The sequence below is a fragment of the Phalangium opilio genome, unplaced genomic scaffold (genome assembly GCF_054372755.1).
Source record: "Phalangium opilio isolate 3A_F unplaced genomic scaffold, DU_Popi_V2 ptg000003l_1, whole genome shotgun sequence".
NCBI classification, from domain to species: Eukaryota; Metazoa; Arthropoda; class Arachnida; order Opiliones; family Phalangiidae; genus Phalangium; species Phalangium opilio.
The window spans coordinates 3824551-3850440 of record NW_028324145.1 but is presented as its reverse complement, the minus strand read 5'-3'; the positions used below and the strand labels follow the sequence as shown (position 1 = coordinate 3850440).

Sequence of the window (25890 nt, the reverse complement as noted above, 5' to 3'; positions counted from 1 at the left end):
ATGTATCAATCCCCTTGAATGTCATGATACTGAGAGTTGCCTACCCCTTTTTACATAGAAAAGGCAATTAATTATTTTGCCCATTAAGGTCGTGAATTGGCCAGAAATTGAATCCGCAAATGAACAAAAACTCCCTAAGATTGAAGTCCGCAGATTAAACAGCTTAAATGCCGTTGTTTCCAAGTTAAATAAAGAATTCATGACTTTTAAAAGCAGGCAACAGAACTGCTAATATAAAACATGGGGTTCTTTGTAAGTTCCCAAATGATTGATAAAAAAAATCACGTAACTCCAGTAAAACTAGTTTCTATACACTATTCTTCTGTCTTCTTGCCACTGGTCCTTTATTTATTCCTCTATATCGTTGCATCTGAAACCCCCACCCCCCTGGACGAGTTTGTCGTATGTCCCACACACATTGGTGATGTAAAAATACAGTAAAGCTATAGCTCCACCCATAACAACTCAATCGCAGGTCTATAATCGGTTTGCAGACCAAATAAATCGGCTTCCAAAGTAAGCCTTGCAAAACGCCTAAGCCTTCTTCCTATAATAAAATAATATAGTACACAAAACCTGCAAATACATACCCCCCATCTCCCGGAGGGGGGTTAGAAAAAACCGGGGGTTGAATTAAGTTTCCAAAGCTGGAACCAAACTTTGGAAGTCTTACAACGGGACACACGGACACCCATAAACGTAGGGACACTGTGATTTAGTTTGAGTTTAAAAACGAAAGGTGCTGGAGGTGGTGCACGGTGGTACAAGTTGAATCATGACGCGTGACAGGCGAGTGCTTGTCAAGAATAATCGTGTTGTTTGTCAAAATTATTTAAATCTTGATCTTTTGATAAAGAAGTACATGTAATTAATCAAAAGAGTAGTTGAATAATTTCGGAGAAAACTGATAACTCGATCGTACTATTTTCATTTTCATAAACTTGTCAAGTTAAATTGAGTTTCTCAGTGGCAATTTGAGTCACAATTCTTCGCGAAATGTCCGTGTTAGGAACCAGGATTTTGGTGGAAAATTTAAGGGACTCACGGATTGGTCCAGTTAAATCTAAAACTATGGGAAATTCAAGTGAACGTGGAAATCGTGCCGGTAATTTCTCCATCGAAAGTATTTTATCCTTGGGGTCAGATGAGGACCGGAAACGGACATCGTCCGCTGTGCAAATTGGCAAAGTGGTGACGACGGGGAATTCGGATGGACAGAGGACAAGTCTATTGGGGACAACTACTTGGATGCCTGTTAATGGGGCCGCTTTGAGTCCCTTAACGCGGAATGTTCAACAGCACATGTTGTCAACGCATTTTGGTGAGTTCATTTTTATGGAAGAATAATTATTGCAAACGAGTATAAAGGTTTTAGTCATTTTACGTGTTTTTGAAAATTTATGCATGGTTGGTTAATCGCTAAAAATGTAAGGAAGTAGTTAAGGTAAACCCGGCATTGCCCGGGTGTTTTGAAGAAGTATGAAGAGGGATGTATGTAGACACTAAACACTAAATAGTCTTTGGACCCCTGCACAATGTTGTTTTTTAGAAACTAACCTTTTGCACAACTTTCAATCTCAATAAAAGGATGCTTAATTGGGGGTTAATCAAAAAGCTAAAATATTACGTGTCTAGAACAGGCTTAATGATTAGGGGTTCGCTGTCATCCCAACCTTGAGAAGAACTTAACTGAACCACATCTAATAAACCTTCCCCTAGTGTTACTGATACCAATCATGCAGTTTTTGGTAAAATTAGGAAATTAACGAATTGTGACTGTGCATAAACTAAGAAACAAACCAAAAAAACAACTTTCTGAAGAGTTATTAATGACGTCACAAATAATAGGAAAGTGTTATGATGCCCATGAAATACTGAAGGAATTGATACTTTGTGATTAATGACCTAGTTTCGGTAACTATCGCAAGATTTTATAATCTCAGTAATAGATTCCCGAGAGGCCAACCACCCAACATAATCGCGGTGTACACGCTGCACCTTTGACTGTACTAAAAGGGATTTCGCGTAATCATTAAAACCCCTGCCCTCGATCGACAATGTTAAAACTATTGCTAGTAATTCGTAATCGGTGTACAACGAACGTGAGAGTGATTATCCCCTTGCAGATTCCTTGACATTGCTTTTAAAAACGAAATAAATTAATTTGTAATCTGATGACAAATTTCATCGTAAATAATTATACACGCCAAACTACCAAAGACAAATGATTTATATGCTATGAAGGGAAAATATTAAAAAAAAACAGATTTCTTTATTGCAAAATAATAAGCATTTAATTAGTCTTAGAAACGCTGACTACTGCCTGACCATGTTTAGAGGCGTCTGCTAGCCAGAACCCCAGCCTTACCCCAACATGATTGGTTGAATCATGAATGCGAGTACACCTCTAAACATGGCGAGACAATACTCAGCTTTTAAAGAGTAATTAAATGCTAATCATTTTGCAATAAGAGATCATTAATTTTTTTAATATTTTCCCTATTTAGAAAAAGGTCGTTCTTTCAAGGGATAATGTGTAGAACCGTGATCCTTTCCTTTAAACTAACATATTTCATCATTATTTAGGATTTGGTGGTTCGGCGACATCGCACCCAGGCACTACCACATCAGTTCTGAGTCATAATGGCACACCGACAGCACCCATACAAGCGCACTCTAACCTTATCACGGCGGCAAGCCTATCGCACACGCACCAGGCGCAAAATCATCCTAGGTTCGGTACGGGAAGCCAACATCAACATCACCATTACCCATCGAGTTTATTCCATCAAGGAGCTATGGCCGCTTCCGTGCAACATTTCTACCAAGATTTTCGATCTGGCGCCTTTCCCATGGGTCCCTACGGAGTTCCAGCTTCCCATTTGGGTTATCCCGCCTTGGGTCACCCTTTCGCTAGTCATCTTCTACCTTTCCAAGGAAGAAGGAAAAGGAGACATCGCACCATCTTCAGCGAGGAGCAATTGGAACAATTAGAAGCCGCTTTTGAACGCACGCAATATCCGGATATACTACTGCGGGAGGAACTCGCCATGAGGGTTGACCTTAGGGAAGAAAGAGTTGAGGTAAGCTTTCAATTCATTAAAATAAAACCCCATAGTCCGTCTCTAGCCCGTTGCCCTATATAGTGGTACTGGGAGGGGAGGAGCTACGGGAATGTGACGTCAATATTGGTAGTCTAAATTGTATGGCTTGAGCTGACGACTTCCAATATGGTGGCCAAGATCGTGGTAAGAGATAGGAGGGTGTGAAGTCACGAGAAAGTTCGTAGTAGAAGACAATAGGCTATTTCCAATATCCGGTTTAATCACTGTCTTCTTCCTATTCAAACATCCTCGTAAGATTCGAGGGGGGGAGGCCTGGTAAAATTCCAATTTCGATTAATTTAGTGTTTCCCAAACGCTGTACCATTAAATGTCGAGTCAAAAGCGTAAATATGATTCATAGCTATCAACCTAATATATTACCAAGTAGGGATATCTAGTTTACTAGGCGGAAAGTATAAGATCCCTAAGTATTCGCACGCCATAGTCCCAGTCCCCCTTTCAAAATACAAGGGGGAACTTAAAAGGAAGCCGGGATATTTCGCCTCTCCACAGTCGGAAAATACGTAATTTTCGTCATTCGCGTCGCCCCGACGTGAGTTTTTAAGAACCAATTTATAGATACTCCCTATAAACTAGATATCACTTCTCGATATTACTGAAAATTTTTTATACCACGTGGTAGTTTTTAGTCATTTATTGGCCTCTCTATGAGGGTTTTATGGGCCGGGCTTGAGAACTTACAATCCGTCATGCGTCATAATTCTGACGTCTTTCTAACTGTGATTTCATAGGTTGTTAGCAACGCCAAGTCGGGTAAAGATAAAACGCGATTATTCGCGAGGTAAAATTCGTCATACATAATAATTAGCTCGCCTACATATATACGTTGAGTTGAGAAAATGGATAGATACATAATGATTTCTATTAGCTTTATGTATAGCATTTAAAAATGGTCGCCAGAAAAGTAAGCAAAACGTCATGACGGGCAAGGCTCTCCCCTTTTATGATTTTTTTTCTACTGCTAATTTATTTCTTTCCTTCATTGGTTCTACCACAATGTTCATATTTAAGTTCTAATTAAATAACACAAAATCCGCCTAAATACGTTGAGAAAATGGTTACACAATAGGATATAGGAACCTTGTTTAACTCAGGCTATAAAACCATACTTTTCACCAACATTTTGATCGTACAGTTCTCTGAAATTCAAAATCAAATCACGTGGGAAGACGCGTCATATATTCGAAATCGGGCAAATGACGTGTTGCATTGTAAAAAACTTTGGGAAAAACAGATTTAATTATTAGAAGAAAATAAAGATTTTAAGGTTTAGTATGAAGGGGATTGCTATCCCTCCGCTTTAACCAATGGAACCAGGGAGTAAAATGGCGCCTGGAGCATTGAAGGAAGATTAACTTAAAGTACTTTGTCATTTGAAGCTTTCGGCTCAGATCAGATGTAAAGAAAAATAATCCATACGTAAGAACAAGGGAAAAGATCCGTAAGAAAAAAAATCGTGTTGTTTTACGTTACAAAACATAAAACGGATTTGGTCAGCTCCCTTGCAATCCTATTAGCGTAAAGAGTGTGCCAGAGAAATCCGATTCCAAACATCCCACACCCAAGAACAGTACACTGCTACCATAAATAACCAAACATCTCATCTAAGCTGCAGGGAGGAGTAACTATAGTTAGGTGTTAACTATAGTTTTCTACACCGCGAGCCTAAAACTCCCAAAGTGGAAGAAAGGGGTCGATTTCGATGTAACTAAGAGGAATAGACACGGGGGTAAAACTTTGCCTTTCATGTCGCTTTTTGGCGCCTGCGCTGTAGTCTTTTTGTATCATGAGAGTGCACAGAGACTGCAATGTATCAACTCACTTGCACGCGCTTGCACGTCCCGATACTGAGAGTTCCCAACCCCCTTTCTTACTTTGAAAAGGTCTATTGCGGGAAAATACAAGCCAAACTGGTCCATAGCTAACTTGGAAAGAATTATTTTACTTATGCTGTTACTAATCGGGAAGCCGTTTAAAAACGTGGAACATAGCTGACAAAGACAGAAGGTAGCAGCGAAGGAAAACCATGGCTTTTCTCTATATGGCGGGCGCGCGCGCCAATGGCGTTTGACGCTGATTACGTCGACTATGGACTGAGAAGTAGTTGTTCGATAAAAGCCCCGTCAAAATCCTCTTAATTCGGCTATTCCCTTTTCCAAGGAAATTCGATACGAAACGCAACGACGACGGTCATTTCAAAAAAGTCCAATGAGGGGGGACGAAATTGGTCAAAAAACAGTTAAAGCTTGATTCCCACTCGATCGAAAACACACCACGACGGAATTTGGATTCCGTAGAACTAGGGATAGATTTAATTTTATAAGTAGGAATAGAGAACGGTTAGTATTTAAGTCCGACTCATAGCCCAGAATAGAGCCCCTCCCGCCAACACGTAACGAAAAGTTTAAATTATCTTATTGGCTCACTTAAACTACGTTTTGATGACGTTGCTGACGTGGACGGCGAAAAATACGTAATTCCTTTTTACCTCTGTCGCTATGACCCGCCTATTCTTTCATACCCTTCCGTCCCGTGGTAGGGGGTCCGGAACTTTGACGCGCGCTCAGATTACTCTGTTCTCCATTCCTACTTCTGAAATTAAATCTATCCCTGGTAGAACATAATCTCTGTTCCACACTTTTTTCGGTATGGTTCGGTGTAACTCATTGAGCTCCACCAATGATAACAGTTTTTCAACGTGTTTCATCGGGAAAATGGCTGCATTGCAAAATGACCATTTTCAAAAGGGGGACGCAGTATTGTCTGCTTGATTTAAGGTTAAGATGGAATATGCGCTACGTGGATCCAAAGACGTTAGACAGGGCTTCAAAGTTACCAATCCAGCGAAGTCCTTTTGTTTGAAGTCATATGTGCTGAGATTTTCGACCGAGTGGAAATCCAGCTTGAGAGTCGGCGAGTAAAAATATTAATCGGGTTATGGACGGTACTTTTTAAGTCTTCGACAAGGTTTTTCGACAAAAGGAGGTTGGGTGCACAAAAAATGGCAACAAGCACAGACTCTACATTTAAATCCAGTGCTCTTAGTACATTAAAATAGTCTGCTCTTAGTACTTTAAAATCGTCCGCTTTTAGTAATTTAAAATCTTCCACTCTGCGGCTATAGTACCTTAAAATCGTCCGCTCTAAGTAATTTAAAATCTTCCACTCTGCGGCTATAGTACCTTAAAATCGTCCGCTCTAAGTAATTTAAAATCGTCCACTCTGTGGCTCTTAGTACCTTAAAATCGTCCGCTCTTAGTAATTTAAAATCGTCCGCTCTTAGTAATTTAAAATCGTCCACTCTGCGGCTCTTAGTACCTTAAAATCGTCCGCTCTTAGTAATTTAAAATCGTCCACTCGTCTGCTCTTAGTACTTTAAAATCGTCCGCTCTTAGTACTTTAAAATCGTCCGCTCTTAGTACTTCAAAATCGTCCGCTCTTAGTACTTCAAAATCGTCCGCTCTTAGTACTTCAAAATCGTCCGCTCTTAGTACTTCAAAATCGTCCGCTCTTAGTACTTTAAAATCGCCCGCTCTTAGTACTTTAAAATCTCCCGCTCTTAGTACTTTAAAATCGCCCGCTTCAAAATCGTCCGCTCTTAGTATACTTGAAAATCGTCTTTAAAATCTATGCTTTTAGTACATTAATATAGTCCGCTCTTAGTGCTTGAAAATTTAACCAGTAATGACTATTGTCCTGTCAAAGCATTATAAATATAAATAATTCAACAGTCATATTCGCCTTCAAAATTGATAACGTAATCAAAACATATGGTCTTGATTGAAAACTTATCTGCACGATGACGAATAACCCATGGATGCGTTTAAAGCTAAAGATGTTGTTGTCCTTCCTTGCCTGACATCAAAGTTGAACCGCCTCTTTCATCATCTACCTACTTTATTTGTAAAATAATAGCATGTGCTTGGTGTAATATAATGGGTGGTGATTTTAGGGGTGGTCCTATACGATCGCAATGTTGAACCCTGCATCAGTCTGCGGGCTAATATAGCCAAGCGTATCTTCATAATAAGGCTTCGAGATTTTTGCAAAAATCGCGGCTGAGATAGAGAATTAGTCGCCATGAAGCCTTACATTATTTTTACTCTATTTAAACATGACGTCATTCTTTTCGTTTCTTTGTTAACGAGCGAATCGTTCCCCCGCACTACCCTCTCGAAGCATTGTTCATTACCACACGAGAAAAGTAATGAGATTTTTAAAGACGGCGTCACACTACTCGCCGAGTACCGAATCTTCGCCTCGCGTGCAATTACACTCGAACAAGTGCACTTGCACAAAAGCTGAGCTGCACGGAGACTGTTAATTCGGGATAAGTTTCTTATCTATGTAGACACTAAACATTAAATTCTACAGGGGTAGATATGACCTGACACTATTCCGTAATGTTAAATGTTAAATTCACAGATTATAAGTAAATTTCCCATAAAACACTATGGGGCTTTTGGTGGTCCACTCCATCGAATCACTTAAATAGTCTTTGGGTCTACTTTTACGAAATATCTATGTATGATGTTGCTATTACAACTTCTAAATTCAATAAAACGATGCGTAATTAGGGTTTAATCATAAAACTAAAATGTTACGGGTATAGAATTAATAGTACAATCTTTACAAACTTAATTCCTTGGGTTTCGTTTCCGTCCCAGGTTTGAGAAGAACTCAACCAAACAACTTCTAATGAGCCTTAATGATATCAAACACGCAGTTTGGTCAAATTCGGAACTATACAAACAAACAAACAAACAACTTTCTCAAAATATATAAGATAAATCAGTCAAACTTATGTACTATAAACTTATGCTATATTTCTTGTGTATGGTGGTATTTTCTAAAGATCTTCAGAATCTTGACTTCACGGCCACCTGACTCTCGAGTACCTCCTCTAGGAGCATCGTGTCCGCTTACAATAGATCCGAATTTACGGGTTCCAACACTCGAACCGGCGCGTGTCACGACTCTCGAGAAGCAACGGGGTCTTTAGAAAGAAGTTTAGCCGCGTATATAGCTGCCCACAAAACCCAAAATCTCATTTTCATTTTAATTAAAATAGATCTAAAAGATCGTTCTCAACACTTGTTTCTTTGGCAGGTCTGGTTCAAAAACCGAAGAGCCAAACAAAGGAAACAACAACGCGAATTCAACGAGCGACAAAGGCTTCAAAGGTTGGCGCAGGCCCAACAGAGAGGGGTCATAGTGCAACATACGCGACAATCAGCCAATCACAGCAAACCGCTCAACTCTACAAGAATTATGACGACATCAAATGGCGCCCACCAATTGGATAATAGAAGGGGATCTACGTCACCTTTGAACGTTTAATAATGTAATCTTTCAGTGGATTGGAAGAGTCAAAAATCCCTACAGTACTATAGTCTTTGAGCACCTTCGTTACAAGCGGAAAGTAGTTAAACAGTTCAAAAGATTATTTGAACCCCTTATAAACTTGAAATGCAATTAAATGAACCGATTTAAGAGTAGACTTGATGGACTTACGTGATCTTTTTACTATTAATTTTTTTTTGGTAATTAGCATATCGTCTAAATTATTTCAAAAACACTAGGGTAGATGTTCATCCCATATCCACTACAAATTCAAACGAGCTTATTTCGACATCATTTTTATGATGTTTTCATAAATAATAATAAATTATAAACAAATACCTATTTATATGTCATTATAACTAATTATCTATGTATACTATGTTTGTTATTAAATTATTTGTATATATACAGTCAATGCGTTTCTTTATTTAATTTACATAAGTTTAACACAACCCACCAATACCAACCATTACTATACCAAGAACTGATGTCTAGTTTACTAGGGAGAAGACATAAGATGCCTAAGTACTCGTGCGCCACAGTCCCAGTCCCCCTTTCAAAATACAAGGGGGGACGAAAAATGAGGTCGGGCTATTTCGCCTCTCCTCAGTCGGAAAATACGTTTTCAAGAACCAATGAGATACTGGTTGTAATTTAACTCCGGACCTACGTTTGGACTGGAGATAAAGCTAGAAATGTGGCGAATTTATAACTTCTCCCTAGTAAACTAGATATCGGTTCTTGACTATACATACGTTCGGAAAGAATTCCTTCGTGTCATCAGAGGTTAGTAATTATATAATTTGATATAATTATTTACAAGTGATGTTACTAAGAATATTTACTTACTGAGTTGTAAGGGGCTAAGATTCTAAATGGATTCTTGCTTTTGGTCCTTAGCCAGTCACTAATTCAGTTTATCTGCTCAAATAGCAAAATGTAACTCGTTCAGCTCAATTTTTTTAGTTCCAACTATTATCAATTAGTGTTGAAATTAAACACTAATGTCCTTTAAAGATCCCCACAGTCCATTATCTTCCAAGAACTACAATTGAGAGCTAAAGTTGAGTGTAAACATGGTGTAAATAATGTTGAAAAATATTTTAGGCAAATGGTGCTTTGGTGAAGAAACACGAAGAAAAGTAATTTTTCCAAATAATCGATGTTTCATTATGAAAAATTTTATATCTGACTGTTTTGACACTTCAGCAAATTCATTTTTCAAGTTATCTTTTATTTTTTCACGTTTTGTAATATTGTACGCTGTAATCGTTGGAACTACGCTCAATTAACGACGTTGCAAATTACGTGGAACACTCTGAGACACTAAATTATTGTATAACGTAACGGGAACTACATATTAGCGCAAATCTTCAAGGATTACAACACAGCTGCTAAAAATTAGCTTACAAGATGAAAAAAGCACTGATATTGGTGTATTTTTAGTCTTGGACCATCGTCTTGAAGTGTGGGAAATATTTATTTCAGACATGGTTTCCCAAAACGAAGGGGGTCCATGAGATTTCGTTACCCAAAATGGCCAACAGCGAGAAGGTAATCCATCCATGAAAACCTTTTCCCCCGGTCTGCGTGCGGGCATGAAGCGAACTCATCAACATATTAATCTGATGACAATAGGCTTGTTGGGACACGGTAATCCGCGGCGTCGATTGAACCCTATGCTCGTGACATTGATCTGCTTATACATTCGATTCCGTAGAATATAACTAACCGGGAGCTAAAGACTTCGTACAAATTTTTAAACGAGAGGACCCTATCCAATACAGTATAAGAATGACTAAGACATCAAAAAATGTAAAACCCAGGAAGGTTTTCTAATGGCTCAATGAATAAAAATGGAAGTAAATAAACGTGAAGTTATCATTCCACGTTAAATTATCTTGAGAGTGAATTGATATAAACAAGAAGTGATTTACTATAAGAAGGCATAAGTAGCGAAATTTTAGGCTTCTACTCTTACGCCGGTGTTAGTGGTAGTGGACAAGTAAGCCCCACCCCTTTCATGTCCGTCATTGCTCTGCACTTTCCCATTGGATCCCGTATGGGGATAGGTCATACAGACGCGAATGACGTATTCCGAGTTTTCGACTAGAGAGAAAAAACCTCCAGCAAAGTAAACAGAAAATGGAGGCTGCTCGCGGTGCTGAAATGTTACGACAGTTGTTTTAAATTGCCATTAAAAAGTTGGTTAAAGGTTTTGAACCTAACTTGATGGATTTTGAATGTGTCTCTACGTGAAAATCGTTCGTTCTATAATTATTTCTAAATCGAATCAAGTGTACTATACTTATGATTTCGTTAGTATACCAAAAATCAAACAAAGGCTTAGCGAAAAAGTAAAAGAGAAGGTGGAAAACAGAGTAAGATAAAATATTATATATCCCGCATCCGTTTCCAACCCCCCCCCCCCCGACCCATGATGGGGGATTTTCGACTATGACTTGAGCACCGGACGCTTTGTTATGCCATCTTATAGTAAATCACTTCTTGATGTAGCTAAACAACGTATCACTGGCTAGATGACAGTTTGTGGACGGATTTCACAGGAAGCTATCACATTTCAAATTTCGTAATTTGGGGTTCAGGGGTCAGTCATTTAATTATTTTTTATTCAAAATGACTGTGAGATCATGTAATCATGCATTTATTGTCATTGGGTAGAGGACATTCTCAAGGGATTTCTCTGTAGTGATTGGTTCATGGCTAAGAGATATGACGAATCAAAGTTGCAGTTCAGGTCGAGATCCCAAAGTATAACGTAGCCTTTAAGATATAAATTTTAAATTGATTTTAGGAAGAAAAAATTAACTTGAACCAGGGTTCCAAGAAACCCAGCCCTCCGGGATTTTCTAGATATTATTGGTTTTTTATTTTGCCTTTGCGTGAATTGTAGTACTTGTCATCAAAGTTTGGATTCAAGCCCTGATTTGAACACTTCTTGCTAATATTCAACTGGTGAACGGTTAAAGTTTCGTGTCCAACAAAAGTAGTCAGTAGATCAGAAAGGACAAAAGTTATATGGACTTGGTTATCAAATTGAAACTGGTACACTGTTAAAGCATCTTCCCGCCTTTTCTATCAGTAGCTTCACTTCAAAGAACACGGGATATACAATTGGTAATAAGCCGAGTCGTGTTTAACCGCAGCTGCGGCGAATTAAAGTCCTTTTTTGGCTGTGAACTGAAGCGCTTGCCCCCATCCCGGAGGGCTTGTTGGATAATCCCTTATATCGCAGGGCCACTTCCCGCCATACAGGGATGCCTAGTTTTTTATTTCCCGCCAAAAAAAGGATGCCATCATTTCCCCAAAGACACTTTTTGTCAATTGATTAGGAGCTAATCGTATTTGGGTATGTTGCCCAACGAACAAAACATCTTCCCCTAGCAAGCTGAAGGATCCGAATCCGTTTTACTTATGTAGTCATGTACAAGAAGGATAACATGATTCGTTTAAAGCTATACACATTGTGAAAAAGATCACAGTGCCCAGAATTCATCGGATATCGCCAGAATGAGAACGTGAAAATAATGTTAACATTAATCGTAGTCCTTTTCCGATTCTTATACTTGAACAAGTAGCAAAAGGCACATGTCCGGCTTTGACCGTCAGCCCGTCGGGAAATTTTTGTTCGATTTCGGGCCGCCATTTTTAAAGATGGAGCCAAATCGAAACCCAAAAGTCATAATTTTCGTCTATAGGATATAGGGAACCAGCTAATAGTAGTATACAAAAGAGTCTTTCGCGCCAGTGACACCCTGTTGACACCTGACACCCTGTTGACACCTGACACCCAGTTGGCGCCTGACACCCTGTTGACGCCTGACACCCCGTTGACGCCTGACACCCTCTTGGCACCTGACACCCAAATTGGCGCCTGACACCAAGATGGCGTCCTCACGCCAGATGGTACTGTTGGTACAGTTGGCGACTGACACCGAATTGGCGCCTGACACCAAGATGGCGTCCTCACGCCAGATGGTACTGTTGGTACAGTTGGCGCCTGACACCGAATTGGCGCCTGACACCAAGATGGCGTCCTCACGCCAGATTTTTTGGCGGGGAAAACCAGGGGAAAGCTTGACACCATGTTGACTTTGTGAATGGCGTGGAAATTTTCAATTTCGGCGTGGAAAACCAGGGGAAAGCTTGACACCAAGTTGGCGCCGTTGCCGCTGTTGACGCCGTTATCACTGAAGTCGCTTCAATCTCCCCTTTGACGCCAGATATTCAATGCGCGCCTTATCCTTATTGACTTTGATAAGGGAAAACATATGTTAGGCTTAAGACTAAGCGCCATATTTCCACAACTTCTCCTGAAACTAGAATTCAATTATGGCGCCAGATATTTGTGGGCGCCTTATTGACTTTGACAATGTGGCGGGGAAATACGTATGGAAAAATACGCGACCAATGGGGGTAAATAAGTGTGGGGAATTTTTCGTTTTCAATGGCGTCTTCTTATTTTCAAATCAATACGTTACACTTATCTGTCTAAAAATATCTAGGTATATTGGCTCGAATTTCTTAAATACGGCGCTGGAACCGTTATCTTAAATAGTATCCCTACACCTGCTTCAAATAGCGTATCATTAACGTAAGCCAAAACAGAGACGTACAATACAATGTGTTTGACCTAAAATATATTATTGGAATACACTATGTTAGGCTTAACATTTTTAACGAAGTAGGCGGGGAATATGAACGGAAAAAAGAGTGTTCGGTTTTCGGATACGACGGTGTACGTGATTCCTCAAGAGGACAGGGTGAACCATGAATTTCGTAACCTGCAATGGTTTAGAATGCAATTAAAGTGTAAATACGAATACATATTATCCCCGATATTGGAGTTGAAAATTGAACTTTTCGCTAACCCTTGTCTTACACGCGACTCGAGGCTTTCTACGTCACGTTAACTTTCGACAACGTGGTGGGAGGGGGAAATTATATATGTTAGGCTTAGAGATTAAGTGTCATATCGTCGTTCGTCAACGTGTTTGAGGATACCATGGTAAATACCCGGGTTCAGAGCGTCACGGTAAATTCCCGTTACGTCGTTGATTGAGAAAATACACCCATCATATCTTGGGTTATCGTCTCGCGATAAGATCCTATAAAAGACGCGGTAGTTTAAAAGATAAGTCATTTTACGACTCTTCAAGCTTTTCACCCCAGCTAACGATATCCACGTGTCATCACTTAGAAATGGACTCAGTTAAATTGTAAGTATGTTCTTAACAATATAGTTAACCCTTGCATGTCCATTTGTATCCAGACTTATAATTAGAGTATTCGGTTAATTTTTTCTCCATCAGGGACGGATCAAAAGCGTTCTCCGAAACTGACAATACGCCGGACACGCCTTCCTGTCCTATCTGCTGTAGTGAGGATGGTAGAATGAATTCACCCATTACTTTAGAAGCCGCCGTTAGACGAAACAACTTAAGACGAATTGAAAAATTTGGTGCTATCGGATGGGATAAAGATTACGGAAAATCCGAAAGGACTGCAGATCCCGAAACGGGGGATTTACTAATAAACCCCATACCGAATGAAGTCTATAATGTAGACGATGGTGAAGGTTATATATGGCAATACGTTAATGGCCCTAATATAAATTTTGGTTTGAAACACTTAGCGATGTACAGATTACTAACTTCTACAGTACAATTACCCGCAGGGTCATTAATTGACATGTATGCTAGACAGTTTCCATGTATCATAAATAAGAAGACCCATCAATTCAAATTGGAAGAATTTGCGGGAGATACTATCCTCGAATTTCCCGTACACCTCACACCACACAAAATGTACGGAATGCCAAACCCAAATATTTGCCATTTAGGGAGTTGTCACCCCCGCAATGAGGGGGAATGTAAATTTCGCACCTTTTATTACGGTGGATACGAATTTCATTGTCCATATCAGTACTTGAGAGTTCTGAACTTAGCTCTTCATATGTGTATGTTTATGGTATACAAAACTAACAAAACCGTAAGGAAAAATTATAGTGATGAAAACGACCTAGCTACGCATTATATATTCAAGGCCCTGCAGATTTGCAGGTTAGCCAAGTGTCTGTGTGATAACACTCACAGTTTAATGTTTCACGAAGTTCATTATCACATGAGATCCAATGACGCGAATAATTATTTCGCGAATAAGTATTTCGCAGACTTTCTTTAACTATGATTACCCCCGATCGGTTAAGCGAGGGAGTATAGTGTTTCAATAAAACGTGTTTGAAAATGCTGTGAAATTAATAGTTTAAACGATGTTAAAGCGCGAATAATAATTTCGCGAATAAGTATTTCGCAGACTTTCTTTAATTAATAAAACGTTTGTAAGTTCGACATTTTGTAGGCGAAGCATAGTGTTAAATGCTAAATAATATTTGTAGAATCTCGAATAAAAAGAAAATGGTTGAATGATATGGGTTTCTAATTATTTTACGTAGGTTTAATATAATTAATATTTTAAGCCCATTTTAAAACCTTAAATTTTGGCCATTTATTTAATTTTCAGCATTAATTCACATATCAAACGATATATATCAATAATAAGTACATCTGACATCACTAAAATACAATGAAACCCGGGAGTATTATTCACACGTACCCATCTCACGGTCCATGAAATCTTGTACATCACGGTATTCTTGGCTTGTTAAATCATCCATCTCGTCGGAATCTGGGAAATGCTCAAGCATGTGGATGTTCAAAACATCAAGGTCGTCAAACCATTTATCGCAGATGTAACAAGAAACTTTCGGAGGCGGTGTGTCAGGCAGCGTGATGACATCTGGTTGGTCATACTCTTTAATCGCAGCGACACACTCAAATCGATCCATGAGATCATGTAGGGTCTGATTTTCCTGGTCTGTTAAGTCATCGAGGGTAAGGATGCAGGAATGCGACGAGGTAGGAGGGTTGTCACCGGCAGGACGGAAAGAATCAGGAACAAAGGGGTATGCAACCCCAGACGTCACCTTAGACCCCTCAAGTCCATCCCCTTGGGCTGAAAGGACATTTCTATGGTCGGGTATACAAATAAACGGAAATATAGATTAGAATGGTGGAATGTTATTACATCATACAATTACACCTTAACTAAATATACCATCACTTACTGTACGTACTTGAAAATTATTAACTTATTCGCTATTTCACAGAGTAGCCCGTCTAAAATAACGAAGTTCCTCACACTAACCCCAATCAAACCCCACATCCAATAACCCCTCATGAAATTCTACACACTAAAAACCATACCCATAAATTACTAATAAATTATTAAGTGAATTCTCTAAATATAAGTGTAAAGGGATGGGTATACATTGTTAAGAGTATACTTACAATTTAACTGAGTCCATTTCTTTGGGTTAACACGTGAATTTCGTTAGTCGAGGTAGAAAGTTTGAAGAGTCGTAAATGACTTCTTCCTTTGACCTACCACGTCTTATAAACCATCCGTTTTATCTTAGGTTTCAATTATAATCGAATAAATGCACGTGGGGAGAGGGATTGATTTATTCGCAATATTTGTTGTGTTTCGGAAATAAGATTTACATCTTGCGAAAAACGTTTTCAATCAACTTAACCACACTATTGTTTACTAGACATGATTAGAAGAAGAAGAACATTTCCATTCTTTTTATCTGATGTTTAATCATGCGCGCGGGAAGAGGGTTTGATTTCTTCGCAATATCTGTTTGTTGCGTTTCGGAAATAAGATTAACATCTTCCGATATTTGTGTGCTGTTTAGGGGAAACATATATTTATGTTCAAAAATTCACTATTTCTGTTCAAAGTTTCACTATTTCTTGTCAAAGTTTCACTATTTCTGTTCTATGTTTCACTATTTTTGTTCAATGTTACACTATTTCTGTTCAAAGTTTCACTATTTCTGTTTAAAGTTTCACTATTTCTGTTCAAAGTTTCACTATTTCTGTTCAAAGTTTCACTATTTCTGTTCAAAGTTTCACTATTTTTGTTCAATGTTTCACTATTTCTGTTCCATGTTTCACTATTTATGTTCAAAGTTTCACTATTTATGTTTAAAGTTTCACTATTTATGTTCAAAGTTTCCCCCAATTTCTGTTCAATTTCTCCCTTTTTCTGTTCAAACGTCCCCATTTCTGTTCAGACATTTCTGCGTGGGAAGAGGGATTGACATCCTCGCAATATCGGTCTGTTGGAAATAAGATTAACATCTTTCGAAATTTGTGTGGTGTTTAGGGGAAATATTTACTTACGCGTCGAAAGAAATTGTAAAATGTTTTTCTTTTACATCAATACGAAATATCTGTCTTTCTAAACTAATTTGTTCATTCAGCGTTGATGGTAAATATGGAGATAAGATTTAAAATAGGCCTACAAATAATTAAAAATTAGCTTAAAATAATAATTAATTCAATTCTCAGAAACATATATACTAGCAGCAAAGGTACCCGGCGTTGCACGTGAGCCCATAAGTCCGTCGGGGCGATTTAATTACTTTTGCCGAAATTCTACATCGCTTTACTAATTTCTATGGTTTTGAAATCGAATTTCAAAGTTCCATAACTAAAATTCTAATGTGATATAAATGTGTTGAATACCTTATTAGCTAATAATGTATGAATTCCTAGAATATAAACGTCTTACTCCTAACCGGGATACATTAATTTATAATTTTAAATTACTTTAGTATTGTGAGATTTAGAACTCTTGATAAATTCCTAATCCTACTGCAAAAGTTTATATCGAAAACGATTTTTCAAGGTGAAAGATACGTAGTGTAAAATGGATGATTTCAAAGTTCAGACTAAATACAAGAAAATCAATGAAACACCATCTCCTCATTAACATTAATTTATGTTTTGATATTATTGCAGTTTGGTTTCTAATATGTTTATAGGTATTTACGTAATAGAGAACGTTTTCAAGTGACTGAATTTCGATAAAGTTTTGTTCACAAGAAACTAAAAAAGCGGTTGAAAGTGTCATGAAATGTCTATAATTCAATTAAAAGTATCGGCAAAACACTAAAATTGGTTAAAGTTTCGCTAAATGTTTAGTAAACGTTTCGTTATTCGACTTAAATATATCCGATATTGTTAATATATGACTATTATAAAACAGATAATGAAGTTGAATGGCGAAAAAGTGGTCGAAAGTGTTGTTAATCTACTAAAATTCGGATGAAACTGATGTGAAATGAAAGAATTCAATTGAAAGCGAACTAATACGACTAAGAAAGTGGATCAAAGTTTTGTTAAACTACTAAAATGTGGTTCAAATCACATTCAAAGGAACTAAAAAGCAGTTGAACGTTCATGAAATGACAAAAGTACAATTGTAAGTAATGTGTTTAATATTTATATAAATTTTGTAAGAATATAAATACTTCTCGCGGATCTCAACAGTGTGTGAATGTTGATCACACGAATGTTAACAGTAATTGGTTCATTAACGCAACAAATGTGGATGATTACCAAGAAATAAACCCATTTGATTTCAATCGTGATTTAATACTATCATAACCAAAACCTCGGTACATCACGACGTTTCGAGGAGACCATTAGACACGTAATACTAGTCAAAACTCATTGGTGAGCAATTAACAATTGCTAATCTTGTTTGCAATATAAACCAGGGCTTTGAACGTAGAATTTATCCCAGTTTGTTTATTTTATCAGTAAAGATCTTCTCAAGACACACTTTCTTATCAGTTCGATAAATGGAAATTTTATTGATGATAAATTATAAAGTGCAACGCCTAATAATTCCGCATCTCTTTTATCAGTATCATCGTCTTTTCGATCTTACGTTGAAATTTCAAAATATCATTTAACCACTTTGGAACAGAAAAACTCCAATGCAAAAACAGATGGACACGCGTATTTTCAATAGAATATGATTTACCACAGACATTGGATGGAAGTGTCAGGGCTACCAATCTCATGACCGGGAGGGGGCCGCCTAATAAAACACGCGCCGGGGAAAACAGAAATACACGCGTGGCGGATACACGCGTGGCGGCCCTCCCCCGGTCATGAGATTGGTAGCCCTGACACTTCCATCCAATGTCTGTGGTAAATCATATTCTATTGAAAATACGCGTGTCCATCTGTTTTTGCATTGGAGTTTTTCTGTTCCAAAGTGGTTAAATGATATTTTGAAATTTCAACGTAAGATCGAAAAGACGATGATACTGATAAAAGAGATGCGGAATTATTAGGCGTTGCACTTTATAATTTATCATCAATAAAATTTCCATTTATCGAACTGATAAGAAAGTGTGTCTTGAGAAGATCTTTACTGATAAAATAAACAAACTGGGATAAATTCTACGTTCAAAGCCCTGGTTTATATTGCAAACAAGATTAGCAATTGTTAATTGCTCACCAATGAGTTTTGACTAGTATTACGTGTCTAATGGTCTCCTCGAAACGTCGTGATGTACCGAGGTTTTGGTTATGATAGTATTAAATCACGATTGAAATCAAATGGGTTTATTTCTTGGTAATCATCCACATTTGTTGCGTTAATGAACCAATTACTGTTAACATTCGTGTGATCAACATTCACACACTGTTGAGATCCGCGAGAAGTATTTATATTCTTACAAAATTTATATAAATATTAAACACATTACTTACAATTGTACTTTTGTCATTTCATGAACGTTCAACTGCTTTTTAGTTCCTTTGAATGTGATTTGAACCACATTTTAGTAGTTTAACAAAACTTTGATCCACTTTCTTAGTCGTATTAGTTCGCTTTCAATTGAATTCTTTCATTTCACATCAGTTTCATCCGAATTTTAGTAGATTAACAACACTTTCGACCACTTTTTCGCCATTCAACTTCATTATCTGTTTTATAATAGTCATATATTAACAATATCGGATATATTTAAGTCGAATAACGAAACGTTTACTAAACATTTAGCGAAACTTTAACCAATTTTAGTGTTTTGCCGATACTTTTAATTGAATTATAGACATTTCATGACACTTTCAACCGCTTTTTTAGTTTCTTGTGAACAAAACTTTATCGAAATTCAGTCACTTGAAAACGTTCTCTATTACGTAAATACCTATAAACATATTAGAAACCAAACTGCAATAATATCAAAACATAAATTAATGTTAATGAGGAGATGGTGTTTCATTGATTTTCTTGTATTTAGTCTGAACTTTGAAATCATCCATTTTACACTACGTATCTTTCACCTTGAAAAATCGTTTTCGATATAAACTTTTGCAGTAGGATTAGGAATTTATCAAGAGTTCTAAATCTCACAATACTAAAGTAATTTAAAATTATAAATTAATGTATCCCGGTTAGGAGTAAGACGTTTATATTCTAGGAATTCATACATTATTAGCTAATAAGGTATTCAACACATTTATATCACATTAGAATTTTAGTTATGGAACTTTGAAATTCGATTTCAAAACCATAGAAATTAGTAAAGCGATGTAGAATTTCGGCAAAAGTAATTAAATCGCCCCGACGGACTTATGGGCTCACGTGCAACGCCGGGTACCTTTGCTGCTAGTATATATGTTTCTGAGAATTGAATTAATTATTATTTTAAGCTAATTTTTAATTATTTGTAGGCCTATTTTAAATCTTATCTCCATATTTACCATCAACGCTGAATGAACAAATTAGTTTAGAAAGACAGATATTTCGTATTGATGTAAAAGAAAAACATTTTACAATTTCTTTCGACGCGTAAGTAAATATTTCCCCTAAACACCACACAAATTTCGAAAGATGTTAATCTTATTTCCAACAGACCGATATTGCGAGGATGTCAATCCCTCTTCCCACGCAGAAATGTCTGAACAGAAATGGGGACGTTTGAACAGAAAAAGGGAGAAATTGAACAGAAATTGGGGGAAACTTTGAACATAAATAGTGAAACTTTAAACATAAATAGTGAAACTTTGAACATAAATAGTGAAACATGGAACAGAAATAGTGAAACATTGAACAAAAATAGTGAAACTTTGAACAGAAATAGTGAAACTTTGAACAGAAATAGTGAAACTTTAAACAGAAATAGTGAAACTTTGAACAGAAATAGTGTAACATTGAACAAAAATAGTGAAACATAGAACAGAAATAGTGAAACTTTGACAAGAAATAGTGAAACTTTGAACAGAAATAGTGAATTTTTGAACATAAATATATGTTTCCCCTAAACAGCACACAAATATCGGAAGATGTTAATCTTATTTCCGAAACGCAACAAACAGATATTGCGAAGAAATCAAACCCTCTTCCCGCGCGCATGATTAAACATCAGATAAAAAGAATGGAAATGTTCTTCTTCTTCTAATCATGTCTAGTAAACAATAGTGTGGTTAAGTTGATTGAAAACGTTTTTCGCAAGATGTAAATCTTATTTCCGAAACACAACAAATATTGCGAATAAATCAATCCCTCTCCCCACGTGCATTTATTCGATTATAATTGAAACCTAAGATAAAACGGATGGTTTATAAGACGTGGTAGGTCAAAGGAAGAAGTCATTTACGACTCTTCAAACTTTCTACCTCGACTAACGAAATTCACGTGTTAACCCAAAGAAATGGACTCAGTTAAATTGTAAGTATACTCTTAACAATGTATACCCATCCCTTTACACTTATATTTAGAGAATTCACTTAATAATTTATTAGTAATTTATGGGTATGGTTTTTAGTGTGTAGAATTTCATGAGGGGTTATTGGATGTGGGGTTTGATTGGGGTTAGTGTGAGGAACTTCGTTATTTTAGACGGGCTACTCTGTGAAATAGCGAATAAGTTAATAATTTTCAAGTACGTACAGTAAGTGATGGTATATTTAGTTAAGGTGTAATTGTATGATGTAATAACATTCCACCATTCTAATCTATATTTCCGTTTATTTGTATACCCGACCATAGAAATGTCCTTTCAGCCCAAGGGGATGGACTTGAGGGGTCTAAGGTGACGTCTGGGGTTGCATACCCCTTTGTTCCTGATTCTTTCCGTCCTGCCGGTGACAACCCTCCTACCTCGTCGCATTCCTGCATCCTTACCCTCGATGACTTAACAGACCAGGAAAATCAGACCCTACATGATCTCATGGATCGATTTGAGTGTGTCGCTGCGATTAAAGAGTATGACCAACCAGATGTCATCACGCTGCCTGACACACCGCCTCCGAAAGTTTCTTGTTACATCTGCGATAAATGGTTTGACGACCTTGATGTTTTGAACATCCACATGCTTGAGCATTTCCCAGATTCCGACGAGATGGACGATTTAACAAGCCAAGAATACCGTGATGTACAAGATTTCATGGACCGTGAGATGGGTACGTGTGAATAATACTCCCGGGTTTCATTGTATTTTAGTGATGTCAGATGTACTTATTATTGATATATATCGTTTGATATGTGAATTAATGCTGAAAATTAAATAAATGGCCAAAATTTAAGGTTTTAAAATGGGCTTAAAATATTAATTATATTAAACCTACGTAAAATAATTAGAAACCCATATCATTCAACCATTTTCTTTTTATTCGAGATTCTACAAATATTATTTAGCATTTAACACTATGCTTCGCCTACAAAATGTCGAACTTACAAACGTTTTATTAATTAAAGAAAGTCTGCGAAATACTTATTCGCGAAATTATTATTCGCGCTTTAACATCGTTTAAACTATTAATTTCACAGCATTTTCAAACACGTTTTATTGAAACACTATACTCCCTCGCTTAACCGATCGGGGGTAATCATAGTTAAAGAAAGTCTGCGAAATACTTATTCGCGAAATAATTATTCGCGTCATTGGATCTCATGTGATAATGAACTTCGTGAAACATTAAACTGTGAGTGTTATCACACAGACACTTGGCTAACCTGCAAATCTGCAGGGCCTTGAATATATAATGCGTAGCTAGGTCGTTTTCATCACTATAATTTTTCCTTACGGTTTTGTTAGTTTTGTATACCATAAACATACACATATGAAGAGCTAAGTTCAGAACTCTCAAGTACTGATATGGACAATGAAATTCGTATCCACCGTAATAAAAGGTGCGAAATTTACATTCCCCCTCATTGCGGGGGTGACAACTCCCTAAATGGCAAATATTTGGGTTTGGCATTCCGTACATTTTGTGTGGTGTGAGGTGTACGGGAAATTCGAGGATAGTATCTCCCGCAAATTCTTCCAATTTGAATTGATGGGTCTTCTTATTTATGATACATGGAAACTGTCTAGCATACATGTCAATTAATGACCCTGCGGGTAATTGTACTGTAGAAGTTAGTAATCTGTACATCGCTAAGTGTTTCAAACCAAAATTTATATTAGGGCCATTAACGTATTGCCATATATAACCTTCACCATCGTCTACATTATAGACTTCATTCGGTATGGGGTTTATTAGTAAATCCCCCGTTTCGGGATCTGCAGTCCTTTCGGATTTTCCGTAATCTTTATCCCATCCGATAGCACCAAATTTTTCAATTCGTCTTAAGTTGTTTCGTCTAACGGCGGCTTCTAAAGTAATGGGTGAATTCATTCTACCATCCTCACTACAGCAGATAGGACAGGAAGGCGTGTCCGGCGTATTGTCAGTTTCGGAGAACGCTTTTGATCCGTCCCTGATGGAGAAAAAATTAACCGAATACTCTAATTATAAGTCTGGATACAAATGGACATGCAAGGGTTAACTATATTGTTAAGAACATACTTACAATTTAACTGAGTCCATTTCTAAGTGATGACACGTGGATATCGTTAGCTGGGGTGAAAAGCTTGAAGAGTCGTAAAATGACTTATCTTTTAAACTACCGCGTCTTTTATAGGATCTTATCGCGAGACGATAACCCAAGATATGATGGGTGTATTTTCTCAATCAACGACGTAACGGGAATTTACCGTGACGCTCTGAACCCGGGTATTTACCATGGTATCCTCAAACACGTTGACGAACGACGATATGACACTTAATCTCTAAGCCTAACATATATAATTTCCCCCTCCCACCACGTTGTCGAAAGTTAACGTGACGTAGAAAGCCTCGAGTCGCGTGTAAGACAAGGGTTAGCGAAAAGTTCAATTTTCAACTCCAATATCGGGGATAATATGTATTCGTATTTACACTTTAATTGCATTCTAAACCATTGCAGGTTACGAAATTCATGGTTCACCCTGTCCTCTTGAGGAATCACGTACACCGTCGTATCCGAAAACCGAACACTCTTTTTTCCGTTCATATTCCCCGCCTACTTCGTTAAAAATGTTAAGCCTAACATAGTGTATTCCAATAATATATTTTAGGTCAAACACATTGTATTGTACGTCTCTGTTTTGGCTTACGTTAATGATACGCTATTTGAAGCAGGTGTAGGGATACTATTTAAGATAACGGTTCCAGCGCCGTATTTAAGAAATTCGAGCCAATATACCTAGATATTTTTAGACAGATAAGTGTAACGTATTGATTTGAAAATAAGAAGACGCCATTGAAAACGAAAAATTCCCCACACTTATTTACCCCCATTGGTCGCGTATTTTTCCATACGTATTTCCCCGCCACATTGTCAAAGTCAATAAGGCGCCCACAAATATCTGGCGCCATAATTGAATTCTAGTTTCAGGAGAAGTTGTGGAAATATGGCGCTTAGTCTTAAGCCTAACATATGTTTTCCCTTATCAAAGTCAATAAGGATAAGGCGCGCATTGAATATCTGGCGTCAAAGGGGAGATTGAAGCGACTTCAGTGATAACGGCGTCAACAGCGGCAACGGCGCCAACTTGGTGTCAAGCTTTCCCCTGGTTTTCCACGCCGAAATTGAAAATTTCCACGCCATTCACAAAGTCAACATGGTGTCAAGCTTTCCCCTGGTTTTCCCCGCCAAAAAATCTGGCGTGAGGACGCCATCTTGGTGTCAGGCGCCAATTCGGTGTCAGGCGCCAACTGTACCAACAGTACCATCTGGCGTGAGGACGCCATCTTGGTGTCAGGCGCCAATTCGGTGTCAGTCGCCAACTGTACCAACAGTACCATCTGGCGTGAGGACGCCATCTTGGTGTCAGGCGCCAATTTGGGTGTCAGGTGCCAAGAGGGTGTCAGGCGTCAACGGGGTGTCAGGCGTCAACAGGGTGTCAGGCGCCAACTGGGTGTCAGGTGTCAACAGGGTGTCAGGTGTCAACAGGGTGTCACTGGCGCGAAAGACTCTTTTGTATACTACTAGCTAATATTAAAGAAATCTGTTGAAAAGCGCGGACGTTATTCCATAAGGAAAGTTTTTCGTATGTCTGTCCGCCATTTCTCACGATGGCCGTGGATTAAAAATGATCTTTCTTAGTGTGTAACGGCTGGTACTTAAGAGTCAGTCTTCTAGGTATAGCGGTTAGGGCTGGCAGTATGTCAATCAGTCTGGACTTTGGCTTTTATAGACACAAATGCCCAAACGTCTTGAAAAAGCACGACTAATTTGCTAGTTTCGACATTATTTTTGCGTTTTAATTGGGAAACGTCCGACGAATTCTGAGCACCGTCATCTTTCCACACTCTACAAAGAAATTATCCGTTGACTTTGCAATTGTTTCTGGTTTTCGCTGAGAAAGTACCTTGGGTTATCATTTTATGTTTGGGCCAAGTACTTGGGAAAGTTTCGCGAGCTATGAAACTAAGTGTCATTGTTATTAAAACCTTTGCGTACTTTTAATTGATGTGAACTGGGTAATAATAACTATAAATCTTTATCTCGCTTAGTCATTTCCTCTCTATGGTGGAGTATTCAATTGAATATGGAATTTCACGGCCAACTTGTTAAGTCCATATTAATGAGGTTGGCCGTGTTCTAACGCATCCAGCCGAATAAAGTTCGAGTGGCTATAGTTAGCATACCGACAAGAGGTACTAACATTTATCGGGTTGTCCTTAAGAGTTAAGATCACGGAATATCCGGTACGTTAAACCAAAGACGTTAGATAAGACTTCAACGTTACGAATCCACAAAAGTCCTTATTGTTTGAAGTCACGTCTAAGGTCTTTGGATCCTCAAACCGGATGTTCCGTGCTAAGGAAACAAGGTGGTCAAACACCAGACTGTATTTCACCTTATACTTTTGAAAACGGGTCAATTCTATGCTGGATGAGGACTTAGGAAGTAAACGTATGTCACCATAAAAAAAAATTTCATAAGTAAGGGCACCGAAAATCGTAGAGGAGGAGCTGTCGGAAATTTAGTCAAGCAAAATGTTCTAAGCCTAATTTTATTTAGTGAATCGGAATGATCCTGTTATTATTCCCGGGTGGGACCCCCTAAGCCACTCCCCCTAGCATTCAGGCGTCTCAATCTGAGAGTACTACGAGGCCCGAACCTTAAAATATACAATTTTTAGCGTGTAGTTTAA

General features: G+C 37.9%; 4 protein-coding genes across 11 annotated transcripts in view; 2 read left to right on the top strand and 2 right to left on the bottom strand.

The window, feature by feature from the left end:
• Window positions 1-25890, bottom strand: part of LOC149717149 (uncharacterized) — a 371656-nt gene that overhangs the window by 19822 nt on the left and 325944 nt on the right. The window lies entirely within an intron of this gene.
• Window positions 590-8883, top strand: LOC149717167 (uncharacterized). Its single transcript, XM_089835869.1, has 3 exons — window positions 590-1321; window positions 2587-3083; window positions 8235-8883. Exons 1-3 carry the CDS (start codon window positions 997-999, stop codon window positions 8463-8465), a joined length of 1053 nt encoding a protein of 350 aa, XP_089691995.1. The 5' UTR covers window positions 590-996; the 3' UTR covers window positions 8466-8883.
• On the top strand, window positions 12381-14917 carry LOC149717166 (uncharacterized). Of its 2 annotated transcripts, none has more exons than XM_089835853.1 (2): window positions 12381-13708; window positions 13802-14917. In XM_089835853.1, the coding sequence occupies exons 1-2, from the start codon at window positions 13692-13694 to the stop codon at window positions 14670-14672; spliced, it is 888 nt and encodes a 295-aa protein (XP_089691979.1). In that variant the 5' UTR covers window positions 12381-13691; the 3' UTR covers window positions 14673-14917. The 2 variants fall into 2 exon arrangements, with proteins under 2 accessions (XP_089691979.1, XP_089691984.1); XM_089835858.1 differs by having other exon boundaries at window positions 12383-13712.
• LOC149717165 (uncharacterized) lies at window positions 22011-24548 on the bottom strand. Of its 2 annotated transcripts, none has more exons than XM_089835842.1 (2): window positions 23220-24548; window positions 22011-23126 (listed from the first exon to the last, which is right to left on the bottom strand). In XM_089835842.1, the coding sequence occupies exons 1-2, from the start codon at window positions 23234-23236 to the stop codon at window positions 22256-22258; spliced, it is 888 nt and encodes a 295-aa protein (XP_089691968.1). In that variant the 5' UTR covers window positions 23237-24548; the 3' UTR covers window positions 22011-22255. The 2 variants fall into 2 exon arrangements, with proteins under 2 accessions (XP_089691968.1, XP_089691969.1); XM_089835843.1 differs by having other exon boundaries at window positions 23216-24546.